This window comes from Trichomycterus rosablanca, chromosome 5 (assembly GCF_030014385.1).
Source record: "Trichomycterus rosablanca isolate fTriRos1 chromosome 5, fTriRos1.hap1, whole genome shotgun sequence".
NCBI lineage: Eukaryota > Metazoa > Chordata > Actinopteri > Siluriformes > Trichomycteridae > Trichomycterus > Trichomycterus rosablanca.
Genome location: NC_085992.1, coordinates 30,149,602 through 30,166,112, shown reverse-complemented (window position 1 = coordinate 30,166,112; position 16,511 = coordinate 30,149,602). Strand labels below are relative to the sequence as shown.

The following is a 16,511-nucleotide window of genomic DNA, read 5'->3' as shown; positions in this document are numbered from 1 at the left end:
AAGCTCAGCTTCATGCAATAATGTATTATTGTATTTTCCTTTAATCAGCGTATTTAAGACTTGTTTGACCACTCTGCCCTTGCTATATGTTGCTGATATTTTTCTCTCTTTTCCTCCAATTTTCTCCCCTAATCTAGTCGTATCCAATTACCCTGATTGCGTTACGTTCCACCTCTACGATACAACCCTCCACTGTTGACTGAGGAGATTCGCAACTGACCCCCCCCTCCGACACGTGTGCAGTACCGACTGCATCTTTTCACCTGCACAAGGCGAGTTCATATGCGAATCAGCCTTGTGCACGGAGAGCCACACCCTGATCAGCATTATTACTCGACTCAGAGCAGCAGAGGTCTTAATTGCACCAGTTATGAGGAATCCTGGTCCGGCTCAGCCCACCCTGAACAACAGCCAATCGTTGTTCATGTAGCCGCCCAACTCAGCCAGATGGTAGAGCTGAGATTCGATACGATGTATTCGAAATTCCAGCACTGCGCCACCTGAGCGGCTGGTGATATTTCTTTTCTGTTACAAGGCTAATGTTACATTCTCTGATGCAGTAGGAAATAGTTCCTGGTATATGTGGACACCCCTCGTAATTTTACATTACATTGGAAGCATTTAGCAGACGCTTTAATCCAAAACAAATTACAATTATGATTGAACATGGCAGTGGTACGACTTAAACCGACAACCTTTTGATGACTAGTCCAGTATCTTAACCACTGAGCTACCACTGGTGCTTACATAAGGATTAAGGACATAAGGATTAAGTTAATTTGTTTTATCCACACCTATTGCTAAAATGTTTATAAAATCAACCTGGCATAAATTGGATCATGATTGTGAACCAGGATTTTTGGGCCAACATTAATGCCTGACTGATGCTCTTTTGACCAAATGGGCACAAACTCCCACAAACACAAATGAATGAACTGCAAAGGGGGTTAGGGGCCATTTAAGCATATGTTTAGGTGTCCACATAATATTTGTCGTGTAGTATAGTAAGCAGCTGTGTTTAATTCATCCTAATTCTATGAGACCTTCACAGTATTTGGTCTTAAGTGGCTGCCAACTGCAAATGATGTGGAAATATATTTATTAGGGAGAAGTAATACATGACATGTAATGATGTATCGGCTCCAAAATGTTGCATGCATTGTTAAAAAGTGTGTGTTTTTCATTTGAGTCAAGGATGACTAATGTTCTATGTATGAAATCTGGAGACAGTCATTTTTAAATTGTGGGTTGGGGTTACAGTTGCATTTTCCTTGCCAGTCAGAAGGAATCGTAAGTATAAATAATGTATTAATAACACTCACTCACTCATTTTCTTAACCGCTTATCCAATTAGGGTTGCGGGGGGTGGGGGTTGTTGGGTGCTGGAGCCTATTCCAGCTTTTCAATGGGCGCAAGGCACACAGTAACACCCTGGACGGGGCGCCAGTCCATCGCAGGGCAGACACACACACACACCCATTCACCTTATAGGGCAATTCAGTGTCTCCAATTAACCTGACTGCATGTTTTCGGACTGTGGGAGGAAACCGGAGCTCCCGGAGGAAACCCATGCAGACACGGGGAGAACATGCAAACTGGACCGCCCCGTCTGGGGATCGAGCCCAGGACCTTCTTCCTGTGAGACGACAGTGCTACCTATTTAGCCACTGTGCCGCCCTTGTATTAATAACAGTAATATTGAATCATGTGGGTATTATGCACTAAATTAATACATTTACAGTATGACAAATATGTCACTCTCTATGAAAATGTACTATTTACAATATGGTTGATCCCACATGTTATGCTGAAATGGTTATAGTTATCATTCCTTCAAAAGAAAAATCAAAGAAAATAAATAAAAAAAACACTCACGATTGAAGCTAAAATCAATGGTGGCATTTATATGCAGATACACTCTGTGTACCCTCTCTTTAATGGCACTCAGCCGAGGGTAGAACGATTTAGCCTTATTCAGAGGGAAAAAAGCCGAAGAGGTTGAAAGGACAATGGTATAATCTCTTTTCATCAAGGTATATACACCTCTTTAATGAAGCCAAATGCATTGCTGATGATGGGGATGTATCGTAGCAAGGGGCAGAACTGTTGGGCTTGTTTTGATTGCAGGCTCCCTCTGTGCTAAAGATAAGCTCAATTGTAATTGGGGTGGGTGTCTTTGTAAGGTATGTAAAACAAAACACCTGCACTCATAAATGCTGATGGGGGCAGAGTGTGCAAAATATACCAGCACATACCACCACAATAAATTAAATTGCCTCTTCTGAGTTCTGAGCCAATTTTGATTTCTGGTTTTTTATTGGGGTCTAATGGTTTTATTTGATAAACTGGTGTGAAGTACAGCAGAATTACTGCAGCTATAAAGTTCTACCACATAGTGCTTTAATTCTTTTGCACCATAAAGCATTTCATTTCATGTGACAGACATAGCAATAAGCATAGAAACTAATGTTCAGTTTGAAATGTGCATGTTGAATTTGAAAACATACCTTTATTTAAAATAATTAATGACGCTTAATCAATAATGTCTGATATTCCCCTTAAGTTACAAACTCTGAATATTGTCCACAGTTATTGCTTAGATCTCACAGTTATTGTTTAGATCTCACAGTCATTGCTTAAAACTCACAGGCATAGCTTAGATCTCGCAGCCATTGCATGGTTTGTTGTTAATATGCTGTATTATTAATGCACTCTGTATAATATGGACAAAATGTAAAGTGTTCTTGCCCCGTGTTATGCTGGTAAATGACTGATATTGTCATTAACGATTTTAGGCAGGACGTGCAGCTTTAGGCTGTCATGATTTATGGTAATTACTGAGCGGGATTTTTTTAAAGTCGCACATAGCAGCCATATTATGTACACTGTAACTGCTTGAAAATATTTTATGTATGTGTGAATATTTCAAATAATAATATATGAATATTTCAAATAATAATAATAATAATACTTATTATTATTATTATTATGTTGGTGAGAAATTATGTCAAGGATATAGATTATGCGCCCACATCTAAATTCAGAAGGTTTATCAGGCATGATTTGTGTTGTATCATTTTCATAACACATTGGTACCCTGAAGATCAACGTCAATTGGTTCTGGGAGTGGCGTTGAGTTTTAAGGTATTTTTTTCCATTAAGATGTATAAAAAACCTGTTAATGCGTTCCATGGTCCTGTGGAACTGCATGTATTTTAGGAATATGTAAAATAATGGATTTTCTTTGCACTTACACTGAAAATAACACAAATATACCATAAAAACACTGAAATAAATTGAAAACAGTTAAAAATAAATAAATGTTGCACAAAGCTTAATGTGACTTTTTGTACTAAAACGTACATTACATTAAGTCAAGTTAAGCCTTTTTTTTTTAACAATAAGCATTTTAGACTCTTTAGCGCTGAACAAAGTGGCTGTTCACTGTTAATTTGAAATTAAATAAATCATAAAAAATAAAAAAAGATGAAGACATTGAGTTTAAGGGTACAAATTTCTCGACGAAGGGCGCTGAGTTTCAAAGATTTTGAGTTTAGGGGACGTTGAGTTAGAAGGTACTATTGTATAAAAAAAAAAAGCATATGAACTTTATTGCTATTGGGTGGCACAGGGGCACAGTGGGTAGCGCTGTTGCCTCACAGCAAGAGAGGCCTGGGTTTGATTCCTTGGCCAGGTGGACCATGTTCTCCCTGCGTCAGTGTTTTCATAGGTGTTCCGGTTTTCTCCCCAAAAAAAAATTGCTACTAAAAAGTTTGCATGTGTGTGTGTATGTGTGTGTGTCTTCCCTATAATGGACTGGCGACCTGTCCAGTGTGTTTCCTACCTTTCACCAAATGAATCAGATCCACTGTGACCCAGACCACGGTGGCGGTAAAACAATGAATTAATAAATGAAAGTATTGCTATCGGGTAACACAGTAGCAAAGTGTACCTCACAAATCCAAGGTCCTGTGTTTGATCCTGAGCTTCCAGTCTGTTTAGAGTTTGCAAATTTCCCTCTTGGTTGTCAGTGCTCTTCACTCTAAGCTGCTGCTAACTGTTCTAAATGTGGAATGTAGTAATGGGAAGTGTGATAGACCATAATTTCATTCTAGAGTTATTTTCGCCTTGTGATGTGTTCTCAGCCTGCAGATAACCCTAGCCAGTGTGAAGCGGTTACCAAAGATGAATACATGAATTGATTTTTATGCACTAAAATCAAAAGAGAGATCCAAACAAACATACATTTTACTACTTTCTTTGTTTTTGCTTTATTTGCTGATAGAACTTGGTTCCAGTTTAGGTTTGGGTAGCCTGTAGCTGTTTTCTTTTTCAGATATGCCAATAATTCTGTATCTGACTGTAAATTGAATGAATGAGTGTGTTATGTTCTGTGACACACTGTCCTTTTGGACAGGGTGTTCTCTTGCCTTGGGGACCTGGTTTCTGAGATAGGCTTTAAGTCAAAAGAAATGGCATGAACCAACGAGACATTCATTTGTAGGTACATCGCTGAATACATTCTCTCTGCTTTCATCCCCAGGTCAATCATGTGGTGGTTTGGTACAAGGCCTGAATGGAACCATTGAGAGTCCTGGCTTTCCCCACGGTTATCCTAACTATGCCAACTGCACATGGATCATAGTGACGGGAGAAAGAAACCGGATACAGCTGTCCTTCCACACCTTTGCTCTGGAGGAAGACTTTGACATCGTCTCCATTTACGATGGGCAGCCACAGCCAGCCAACCTAAAAATGAGGTAGGAGTCCCTAGCTCTCGTACTTGGCGAGCTTCGGTTCGGTCTTGCACATTCGAGTGGTTGTTGTCATGGTTAAAAGGACACAAAGGATAAGTGCTGGGTTGTGTTTGCTGTCAGAGCTTTCTTTCACTGTCTCATCTTTAGCATATGAATACCCTCAGCTTGTATGAGCTCGCAAAACCTTTCTATTATCATATGTTCTGTCCAAGCATTAAACTTCTTATGGGCCTTTATTTAAATATAAATGCTTTTAGACACTTTATACAAAGAGGCAATAACATTTTGTTAGCAAGGAAAGCAGAGATTGTGATTAAAGTTACTGCTTGTTTGCAGTGCCATTGTAAATGAAGTTTCTTTAGATGTAGAAACTCAATTCGAACATTTTGTAGAAAACCCGTCTAGGCACTAGTTTAAAGAAGCTTGAAGTGTTTAATGGAGACTCGATTCCTGATGAAAATTAGCTAACTGAAATTAGCAGAGTGCTTTAAGATGTCAAACAACTAAACACAATTTTTGAGGCTGATTTTGAGCTGCTCAGTTCCTTTGGGGTTACAGATATTGAACTTAAAACATTTACAGATCCAGCAGAGTGTTTTAAGTGTGGGCAACTGGTAATTGAAAGTACTTTTGTGATAGCTGATTCGACAAAGTAATTTCATCTAAGTAGCACTTAGAGTGCTGCTGATGTAGCTATGACGTGAATTTGCTCTGTTGCAGTGAAGCTTGAAATGCATTTAAAGTCTCCAAGCATCTTAGTTGTACTTGTTCCTGTACACTAACTGCTGTCAGTGTTAAATGGTACAGCATTTCTTTCTCTTGCTACCTGTGTTGGAAAGTTTGTCGCCTGGTGATGTGCATTTGGAGACATTCTTTAATGTCCCACTAATATACGTATGGCCTTATTTTAAATGTCACAGAATTCAGCATTAATGTTTTTTCATACTCATAAGATGTTATTGTTTTTTTTGGATGGGTCAGTGGCAACACGTTTGTTTAACTGTTTACAAATATGAATCAAAATCAAAATACCTCAAGTACCAGGTGTACAAGGAATTTATCTTGGTGCAGGTGTCAACATATTTTAGATTTAATGTAAATATACAGTAGATTCTATATAAACATAGAATAGAGACATAAAGAGACTGTACACTGTCTAACTTTAAGTAAAGAAGTAAAAACAAAACTGTGCAATGGAGATATCACAGTACACTGACAAACTTCAAATAAAATTTGGAATGGAGATATTAATGAAGTGACACATATGAATTTCAAATAGTTGAGGTGCATGTGTAGTTGTTTTTAAGCAGAGTGATGTGGGAATGGTCCTTGTTTAGGAGGGTGATGGCCTGGGGAAGAAGATGTGCAGGTGGCGGTTGGTCTGACTCTGCAGGGCTCTTACTCTTGGTCTCGGCTGAGATGGAAACCGCTGGAAAATGGAGTGACCAGTCTTTTCTTAATAATAATAAATAGTATTTAAATACTAAATATATAGCAATAAAGTTATACAACATGTATATCACCCAAAGTAATTACACCTAAACTTATAAATTGATACAGTACTGACTTCAACTACACACTTTCTATAATTTCATGATAGTCTTTATACTGCTGTGCAGGAATTTAAAGCCTGTTCTGGTTGGACTGCGTACATTTACGTTTTCGGCAATTAGTAGACAATCCTTATCAGAAGTGCTTCCATAGTAAACATTACCTTACTCTAGTGTAAGTAGACAACATTGCAAGAACACAAATCTACTGAAACCCTGTTAGAACCAATTTTTTTTTTTTTTAATTAATTTATTTTTTAGGGCAATAAATAATTAGTAAGTACATGGCAGCTTAAGTACTTAATAAAGAGGTGGGTTTTTTATTGTCTTTTGAAGACAGCGAGAGACTCAGATATTTGGACAGATGAGGGAAGCTCATTCCACCACTTGGGTGCAAGTACAGAGAAGAGCCTTGATGCTTGTCTTCCTCGAGTTCTGGGTGGAGGATCCTGTCGAGCGAGACTAGTGGCTCGAAGGTTGCGTGGTACAGAGCAGGGTTTTATTAGTCCTCGAAGGTAGCTTTGGGCTGGTCCATGTTTGGCTTTGTAGGCTTGAATCAAACACACTGCTAGGTTCTATAATCCAAATCCAGCATCAATAAAAGTGCAACTTAACCACTGCCATTTATATTTTTAAAGTGGTAAAATGATCTGTAGAAAGTGTATTAAATAACACAAACAAAAATGAATTATTTCTTGCTTTGCCACACTGTAGCATTTTTTTATTATTCTATATTTTAATCCATTTATTTCTAATCCCAATTGTAACTTCCTCTGCTGCTTGCACTACTCCTGCCCTGACCAAGGAAAGCAGCAGACTATCATGTGGTTCCTCTGACACATTTGCTGGCAGAGAACCATATCTCATATTAAGAGGCACTGTATGTTGTTCAGAGAGTTATTCAATCCTCATGTAGGCACCTTAACTAGCGAGCAGAGATTGTATTTGCAGAAGCAATGAGGAACCCTGTTGCTCTCTCTCTGTCAGACATGGCCAGCTGTGCTTGTCAGACACCAGCATTTATTATTCTAGTCCAATACCAGGTATTAGCTGGCCGGGGTGTCTACACAAACATGATCGTCTATGTCTTGGGTGGGAATGGCCGAAGCCCTGCGATTGATTGGCACCCCTGTTCAGGGTATTCCTGCCTTGTGCCCAATGTGGTCAGCGGCACTGGACCTGTTGCTATCCACACCAGGGTAATGTGGTTCATTCTAATTGTACCAGTGTAGTTCTCCCAAACTGCAGCTCATGACTAATGTAAATGTAGTCTACATCTGTTGTGATCAGTGGTGTGCATTACACTTTTTTAGCTGTCAAAGAAGGGGCCAGGGAAAACAATCCCCTGTCCGAAACTCGGCACTGCTTCCGGCCAGCTGGGCGCCCTCTAGCTGACACAATTGGCAGTGCCTGCAGCAGACAGCAGAAAATGGCTGGACTAAGTGGGCGGAGTTTTCAAACGCTGTGCAAAAACCCTGGTTAGCAGAACGAGGCGTCTGTGCAGAAAGTGAATAAGCCTCATGTGCAAATCCACCGAAGCACATGTGCAAGAAGGGAGGAGGCATGAGCAGGCAAAAATACTCTCTTCAAATGCAATCAGGATTTTCAGCAGCGAAAGACAAATTGACTACGCTAAATCGGGAGAAAAAGGGGAAAAAATTTATATATCAATAGAAAAAAAAGATCTATAATTTAGCATCCTAACTGAAAGTTAAAGGGCAAGATGAACTGTTGTGAGAAATGCTCAGCCACGCTCCATCCAGTCTAGTAGTATATTATCACAAGCAGATTCACATCAAGGTCTCACTTGTGTTTTATCAAGACTTAAACTCTAGCCTAAGGACGAAGCAGGCAATTCATTAGCTGTTAGCACTGATAAGCATAAAGCTGCACCTAATTCATCTTATAGATCTGCTTCAGGTGCAGCCTCTCGATGCAGTCAGTCAATGCAGGCCTTTTAAGCAAGTCCCAGCCAATAAAATTATAGTTGGGAGGTAGAAAATGAGTGACGTATCATTGCACTGCACTCAAAACTAGAGTTTCAATAGATGTGTGTGTGTATTTGCAGTTTAGCATAATATAACTGCTTTATGTATTGCATACCAGTGTTTATTACACACTACACAAAAAAACACATGAATCCTTCTGTAGGCTAAACCATCATTACCTGAGAGTGCTGGAACACTCCAACACTGCAGCAAACAACATGAGAAGCTCATTCAGCAACATAAAACATATACACACTGAAGGATACTACTACAAATATTTACATTTTCAGCATGTAGCAGACACTTTTATTCAAAGCGACTTACACAATAAGCTGAACACGATGAGCAATTGAGGGTTAAGGGCCTTGCTCAGGGACCCAACAGTGGCAACTTGGTGGCTTGAACCGGCAATCCTCTGTTTACTAGTCCAGTACCTTAACCACTGAGCTATCACTTGCCCTATATATTAGGGCCAGTGATTAGTATTAGTACTATAGTAGTAGTACTATTAGTAGTAATATTATATAAATATTACTCCTATAGCACTGTCACCTCACAGCAATAAGGTCCTGGGTTCAATTCCTAGGTGGAACAGTCAGGGTTCTTTCTCCCCGTGTTTGTGTGGGTTTCCTCCAGGAGCGCTGCTTTTCTCCGACAGTCCAAAGACACGGGCAAACATGCAATCTCCACACAGAAAGGACCCAGACCGCTGCACCTGGGAATCAATCCCAGGACCTTCTTCCTGTAAGGCGCCAGTGCTACACAGTAAGAAAATTAATATTAAATACGTATAGTATTAAAATAAAAATATATATCATAAAATGCACAACAGAATCTTAAAGCATCTTAAAGCAAAGAATCTTAAAGCAAATAGGCTAAAACAAACAACGACCAAAGCAAAGAACCAAAGTCTGGGTTTGCTGATAGCGCTGTTCCACCAATAGAACTCTGGTTCTTGAACCGGTTCTGTTCGGGCTTCTTCAAACATTGGTGTTTTTTAGAGAACCGGTCCGCGTTTTCAATAGTTTTTTGAGAGCCAAGCCTGCTTCATCAATGGTGGACGTTGCACAATGAAAGTAAAGAGTAGTAACAAGGTGACGGAGCGTGTAGATCAGCTGTGAGCATTTGTGCTGTTGTTCCAGATGTTTGTTTTTATGCAAAAATCATCAATCAATCAACTATTGGTGATAAAAACATTTGTCGCCATTGTTGCTTTATTTAGTGCATTCATGACAAGTCTTGCGCTTCGCTTTCAACAACTATTGGTTCAAATAGCCGCTTTTCTCAGAGCTTGGCTTGAGCTATGCGGTAGAACATCACTAAAGTGTTTTACAGCATGAACATCTGTTTGTTTGAAAAAAACATTAAATACTTTTTAACGGCATCCACATATATTATGTTTAGCTGTATTTACTTCACTGTGTGGTGGTTGTACTTTTAAACTTGTGTCATATCAAACAGTTTGTCTCATTGGAGGCACTTTAAAAATATAAGCGGCAAACTGGCTCAAAATCTATTCAAGTGAACTTTAAAAGAAGGAAATGTATGTACAGCACAGCAGCTCAAAAGCGGTTTTACAGCTTCTCATGTGAAAGCACCCAAACCTCCACAGCTTCACACGGCCACAGATGATATCATGATTTGCACTGAAAAATCTAATATAATGTGGTGCCAGCTGCGAATGCAATTTCTCAGTCTGGAACCTCTTTTGTTTTTGGTAGAAACACGCTAAACCGCTTCATTGATGGAAAAGGGGTAATGGTGAGATGGCTCAACGAAACTAGACAGTAAAAGATTTAGAAAAATATGTAGTCTGGACTACAGAATTTGGTATGAACAGCATGAATCCAAGGACCTAAATTTCCAAGGACCTCAACCTAAATTTCATAAACAGGACAGAAAGTTCATTGCTTTTTAGTTGCCATCCCGGTTACCAGATCTGAATTCATCTTTGTGATGTGTTAGAGATTTTTTGGCATTAATTTGCAGCTAACAAATCTGTAATCATGCCAGCATGGACTCTGTGCCAAACTATTAAGGCTTCTCTGAGAGCTAAGGGTGTTTCTATTCATTATCTGAAATTTGTTCCAGAAGAAAAGGACAGTGAGTCTATTTATATGCTCAGTGGGTAGCACTGTCGCCTCACAGCAAGAAGGTCCTGGGTTTGATCCCCAGGTGGGGTGGTCTGAATCCTTTCTGTGTGAAGTTTGCATGTTCTCCCCATGTCTGAATGGGTTTCCTCAAGCTCAGGTTTTCTCCCACAGTCCAAAGACATGCAAGTGAGATGAATTGGAGACACTAAATTGTCCATGACTGTGTTTGACATTGAACTTGTGAACTGATGAATCTTGTGTAATAAGTATCTACCGTTTCTGTCATGAATGTAACCAAAGTGTTTAAAACATGACGTTAAAATCCTAATAAATAAATACATGACTAGGCATAACATTATGACCACTGACAGGTAAAGTGAATAACACTGATTATCTCTTCATCACGGCACCTGTTAGTGTGTGGGATATATGACAAGCGTAAGGATTTGAGCGAGTTTGACAAGGGCCAAATTATGATGGCTAGACGACTGGGTCAGAGCGTCTTCAAAACTGCAGCTCTTGTGGGGTGTTCCCAGTCTGCAGTGGTCAGTATCAATCAAAAGTCGTCCAAGGAAGGAACAGTGGTAAACTGAAGGCAGGGTCATGGGTGGCCAAGGCTCATTGATGCACAATGACGGAGCAAATGCTGGACCGTGTGGCTCAAACTGCTGAAGAAGTTAATGCTGGTTCTGATAGAAAGGTGTCAGAATACACAGTGCATCTCAGTTTGTTGCGTATGGCGCAGCAAAAGGGGGACCAACACAATATTAGGAAGGTGGTCATAATGTTTTGTCTATTGGTGTAATTTGTTAAATCGCTTCAACTTATAAAAGAACAAAGGATAATTTTCAGTATTTGTACTGACAAACCTAATTTCATTTCATTGTAAATATAAAAACAACAGAATATGATCACTGCAACACTCAAAATATATCAATATATCTAACATTGTTTCCTTGCTTTTCTAATCAGTAATAAACCATTTTATTTGCATCGTCTTTAATGCATTGCCCAGGTTTATTATGAAAATATTCTAATAGTATCTTCAATTGTACACAACACAGCTTTAAATAATCAGAATACATTTGGTATTCCAAGATTGATGTTAGTTTATTAATAGCTGCTATAAAGTTCCAACATAATAAACTATATTGATGCAGTGCGAAGTCACAGCATATTAAGGAGAGAAAAATGCCCACACTGTGATGTCTTTACATAGACCTAAAAATAACAATACCGGCTTGTTGCCAAGTGCAGAGAGAGACTTTATGTTGTGAGAAATGAATTTATGAATTTATAAATTAATATCTCCATGCTGAGATTTGCTTGCTGGTTCAGTTTGTAACGGCAATAAATATTTTAGGATAAATACTGGTATAGTTTAACTCTTTGGCTTTATTCTTTTTATTGAACAGTCTTCTTCAGTGTAAAGGGTCGAAACTGGTATGTTATGGTTGGAATGCCCCCTTTTTTTAAATAAACTTGCATGTTTATGCATAACTTTGTGTTATTTAAATGTATGCTTATGAAAAAAGCAAAAGGAGTAATATCAAGTGACAGTTATAGAGAGCAAAAGTTACCTGTACACTGTTGAGTCACATTATTATGACCACCAGCTAATATCCAGAGTAACCGCTGTGTGCAGCACGGACAGCAGCTAGACGGGCTGGGTGTGACTCTATAAGGTCCTGGTAGTTTGTCACAGGTATCTGGAGCCATGCTGACTGCAGTGCATCACACAGCTGCTGGAGGGTGCGTGGGGAAGGATATATAGAGTGAACACGGCGATCAAGGTGGTCCCACAGATGCTCAACTGGGTTTAAGTCTGTGAAATTAGTGGGCCAGGGTAGTACTTGGAAGCTCTTCAGACCAATGTTGGACATTTCTAGCCGTGTGACATGCCGTATTGTCTTGCTGGAAGATCCCATCCACCCCAGGGAAGACACTTGAATGAGTGTATGTGATCTGCAGGGATGGATTCATACCCAGATCAGTTGAGAGTGCCCTTCACATAGATGCTTGGGCACAGAGAATGCCACGAAAACATTCCCCAGACAATAATGCTGCCAACACCAGCTTGTGTTCTTCCAGCAATTGCATGGGTGTTTGTTTTCTGATGTTTCTCGCCTGACACGCCAACGTCTAACCGTTCGATTAAGCAGAAAACGTGACTCATCGGAGAAGGCAGCGCTTTGCCAACCATTGGAGGTCCAATTCTGATACTGCCGTGAAAAGTAATGCCTTTTTTGTCAATGCAACCTTGTAAGCAGAGGTGCAGTGATCATCCGTCTGCTTCGGAGCCCCATATGCAGTAGGGTTCGCTAAACTGTGGTTTTAGACACACGTCTGGTAGCCCCCTGGTTCCTTTCGGCGGTGAGCTGCTCCACTGTAGTGTCGGTCCGCCCTCGCACACCTTTGTAGCCAACATTTACCTCTCAAACCAATATCATGTGGTGCTCCTCAGTTACCATTGTTAACAGGTGTATGTTATCAATAATATAAAATGATTATATAGCACAACAGTAAATTACACTGGGAATTCGAAGCCTGGATCTCAGCGGCAGTGTTATCGGCCGGTCAGGCATCTACATACAGACATGATTGGCTATGTCTGAGGGGTGGGATTCCTTGCAATGGATTGCCGTCCTGTCCAGTGTGTGTTACTGTTTGCTCTATTTAATGCTTAAGAAAGATTGTAAAATTTGATTCAATGATATAAAGATCATAATTAAAGTAACAAAGAAAACATCCTACTACACTGGCGTTCACCCCACATATTGTCATTGTGCAACTGCTAAATAAACGCACACGCAAAATGATTAACAGGCTATCTGTTCATTGCACTGTAGCATGAAGTATCTGATCTGATGGTACTGATGCTGCATGCTCATTTTAATTAAGCAGGAACCATTACCTCAGGGAGTGTGTGTGTGTGTGTGTGTGTGTGTGTTAGACTGAGACTGATGGAGGTGTGTATGTAGGAAACAATGCAGCACACCTCCGTCTCATGATGAAGCTTCGTCTTACAGGTTTTGCAGACTTACAGCATTCACGCTGTGACCTCAGTGTTATATTCAGTGAGTCTGTGACACAACCGTCCGTTGAATACGTATGCATGTGCTGAGAAAAGTGTCAATCAGTAGCTCTGTCTCTCTACTGAATTATGGCTCCCTGCCACAAGGTGTCACTGGAACCTTAATCCAGGTCTCTTTATGTTAATGAAACGCACACATCATGCATGCATAAGAAAAGTAGCCTACATTCAGAGAAAGAGAGAGAGAGGGAAAAAGAAGTAGGCCATGCACAGATAACCAGTGACTTGAACAAATCCAGCACATGGGACAGAGATTGAAGCTAGCAAAACTAAGAAAGCATTTTGCAAAATACAGCAGAGGGAATCATCCTTGCCTTTTTTCGCCATACTTTGATAATTCTTTAAGCTTCTTTTCACATGCAGAGGACACTGCGCATTTGATTCTGGCCCTTTTACCATTTTAAAATTCAGAAGTTAAGAAGAAATCAGCATGCAGAGTCATCAGGCTGAAAGTGAAAACTAATTTGTCTAATATGATGTCAAAACAGCCCTGACCTGCCAAGACTTTGACTCCACAAGAGTGGAGAAAGAGTCCTGAGGTCGAGTGGATCTTATAGTGCATTTCTTCCACAGGCAAACGATGACTTACGTGCACTTTGTTCCTAGAAGGCTCAGTGGGTAGCACTGTCGCCTCACAGCAAGAAGGTCATGGGTTCAGTTCCCAGGTGGAGCAGTCCAGGTCATTTTTGTGTTGAGTTTGCATGTTGCATGTATCATCCAACAGTCCAAAGACATGCAAGTGAGGTGAACTGGAGATACAAAATTGTCCATGACTGAACTAATGAATCTTGTATAACCAGTAATTGCCTCTAGCTGGCATAATTGGCAGTGTCTGCAAGTAGACGGGTGGGTAAAAGACCGGACTAATGTGGGTGGGGTCTCCAACGTTGTGTAAGGATCTTGGTTAGTTGAATGAGTCTTCTGTACAGAAAGTGTGTGGCTCTCCGCGTAAATGCTGGCCTCATGCGTGAATTCACGCATGGGTTGGTGTACTGTGCACGCGTATGGATGAGGAGCATGAGGCAGGCGAATATACCCTCCTCGGACACGACCGGAGTCTCCAGCAGCAGAAGATGAATTGACTATGCTAAAATTTGGAGAAAAAGGGTTAAATGCATACGCAAAATAGCAAAAAAAAAAAAAGAAAAATCCTGGCCTAGTAGGTAGAGCTTTGGGCTATCAGTTGAGAGTTCAATCCCAGCTCTGCCATGCAGCCACTGTTGGGCCCTTGAGCAAGGCCCTTAACCCTCTCGGCTTCAGGGGCGCTGTACAGGCTGACCCTGTGCTCTGACCCCAGCTTCCAGACAAGCTGGAATATACGAAAAAGAGTGTTACTGTACTGTACACTTGTTATCAATATATGACAAATAAATGCATTCTATTTTATTCCATTCCTTTAAATTCTGTTTGTTAACAGTCTTTTTGGATTTTGATTTCTGTTTGAGGCACATTCATGTTGAAACAGGAAAGGGTCTTTCCCAAGTTGTTGCCTTAAGGTTAGAAGCATATACTTGAATGTATCCACCTCCTAACAATGACTGTGACAGAAACACCTGAACTCAGTAACTGAGGTGTCCACATACTTTTGGCCTTAAATTGTATACCATATAATTCACATGGCTGACAGTTTTCACAGTTTGACAGAGGCGTTCAGAGGCATTCAAGCTTAATTTGCATGGAGAGCTACAGCTGTAGTAAATGCTAACACCTGCTGTAATGTGACCACAGATAGCCGTGGCAGATTATCATTACACCTCATCACCTTTATGCATGTTTCCAACATAGTTATTAATGCAGCTTTTTTCAGCTGGTGTGTCCTAAATAGCACTGAACTAAAGCAATAAAACAAAAAGACTACAACTCTAAATCTGCAAAAGTTGGGACAGCATGGAAAATGTAATTAACAAAAAAAAAAAAACATTCTTACATTTACTTGACTTTTATTTGATTGCATACAGGATAAACCTGAGATATTTTATGTTTTGTTTGCTCAACTTCATTTCATTTATTAATAAACATCCATTCCTGCATTTTAGGCCTGCAACATGTTCCAAAAAAGTTGGGACAGTAAGCACATGTTTCATTACACTTAAAAGATACCAAGTGATTTAGTGTTTCAGCTTTTATTTTGTCCCATTCTTCCTGCAAACACGTCTTAAGATGTGCAACAGTACGGGGTCGTCGTTGTCCCTTTTTTTGTTTTAAAATTCTCCACACATTTTCTATTGAGGAAAGGTCAGGACTGCAGGCAGGCCAGTCCAGTACCCTTACCCTCTTCTTCCGCAGCCATGCCTTTGTAATGTGTGCAGCATGTGGTTTTGCATTGTCTTGTTCAAAAATGCATGAACGTTTCTTGATAAGATGACGTCTTGAAGGCAGCACATGTTGCTCTAATATCTCAATGTACTTTTCTGCATTAATGCTGCCATCACAGAAATGTAATTGCCTTTGTCAAGGGCACTGACACAGTCTTTGGTCCGGAGCACACAGCGTCCATTTTTTCCAAAAAAAGACCTGGAACATGTTTCCACTGTGTGATGGTCCATCCTAGATGCCTCCAAGCCCAGAGAAGTCAACGCCGCTTCTGGACATGGTTAACATAAGGTCTCTTTTTTGCACAGTAAAGTTTTAAGTGGCATTTGTGCATGTAACTCTGTATTGTAGTGCTTGACAAAGGTTTGCCAAAGTAATCCCTTGTCCATGCGGTTATATCAGCTACTTTTGAGTGGCGGTTCTTGATGCAGTGCCATCTGAGGGATCAAAGATCTCGGGTGTTCAGCTTAAGCTTGCACCCTTGGCCTTTACACGCTGAAATTCCTGTGAATTCCTCAAATATTCACAGATAATTGTGGTGCTTTTTTAATTATAAGTATTGAACACTAACATTTTTCTCAGTAAATATATTTCTGATGGGGTTATTGACATTACATTTTCTCCGCATGTCGGTAACAACCCAAATAATCCACACATACAGAGAAATCAAAACAAATAAATCCATAAATTAAGTTATGTTTAATAAAGTGGAATGA

The 16,511-nt window shown here is 40.0% G+C and overlaps 1 protein-coding gene across 1 annotated transcript in view; it reads left to right on the top strand.

The window, feature by feature from the left end:
* The window catches only part of LOC134315046 (CUB and sushi domain-containing protein 1-like), a 739,302-nt gene that overhangs the window by 209,245 nt on the left and 513,546 nt on the right, over positions 1–16,511 (top strand). Inside the window, exon 2 of the mRNA XM_062995960.1 lies at positions 4,544–4,760. Coding sequence (XP_062852030.1) covers positions 4,544–4,760 — 217 coding nt within the window. The remainder of the gene's footprint in view (positions 1–4,543; positions 4,761–16,511) is intronic.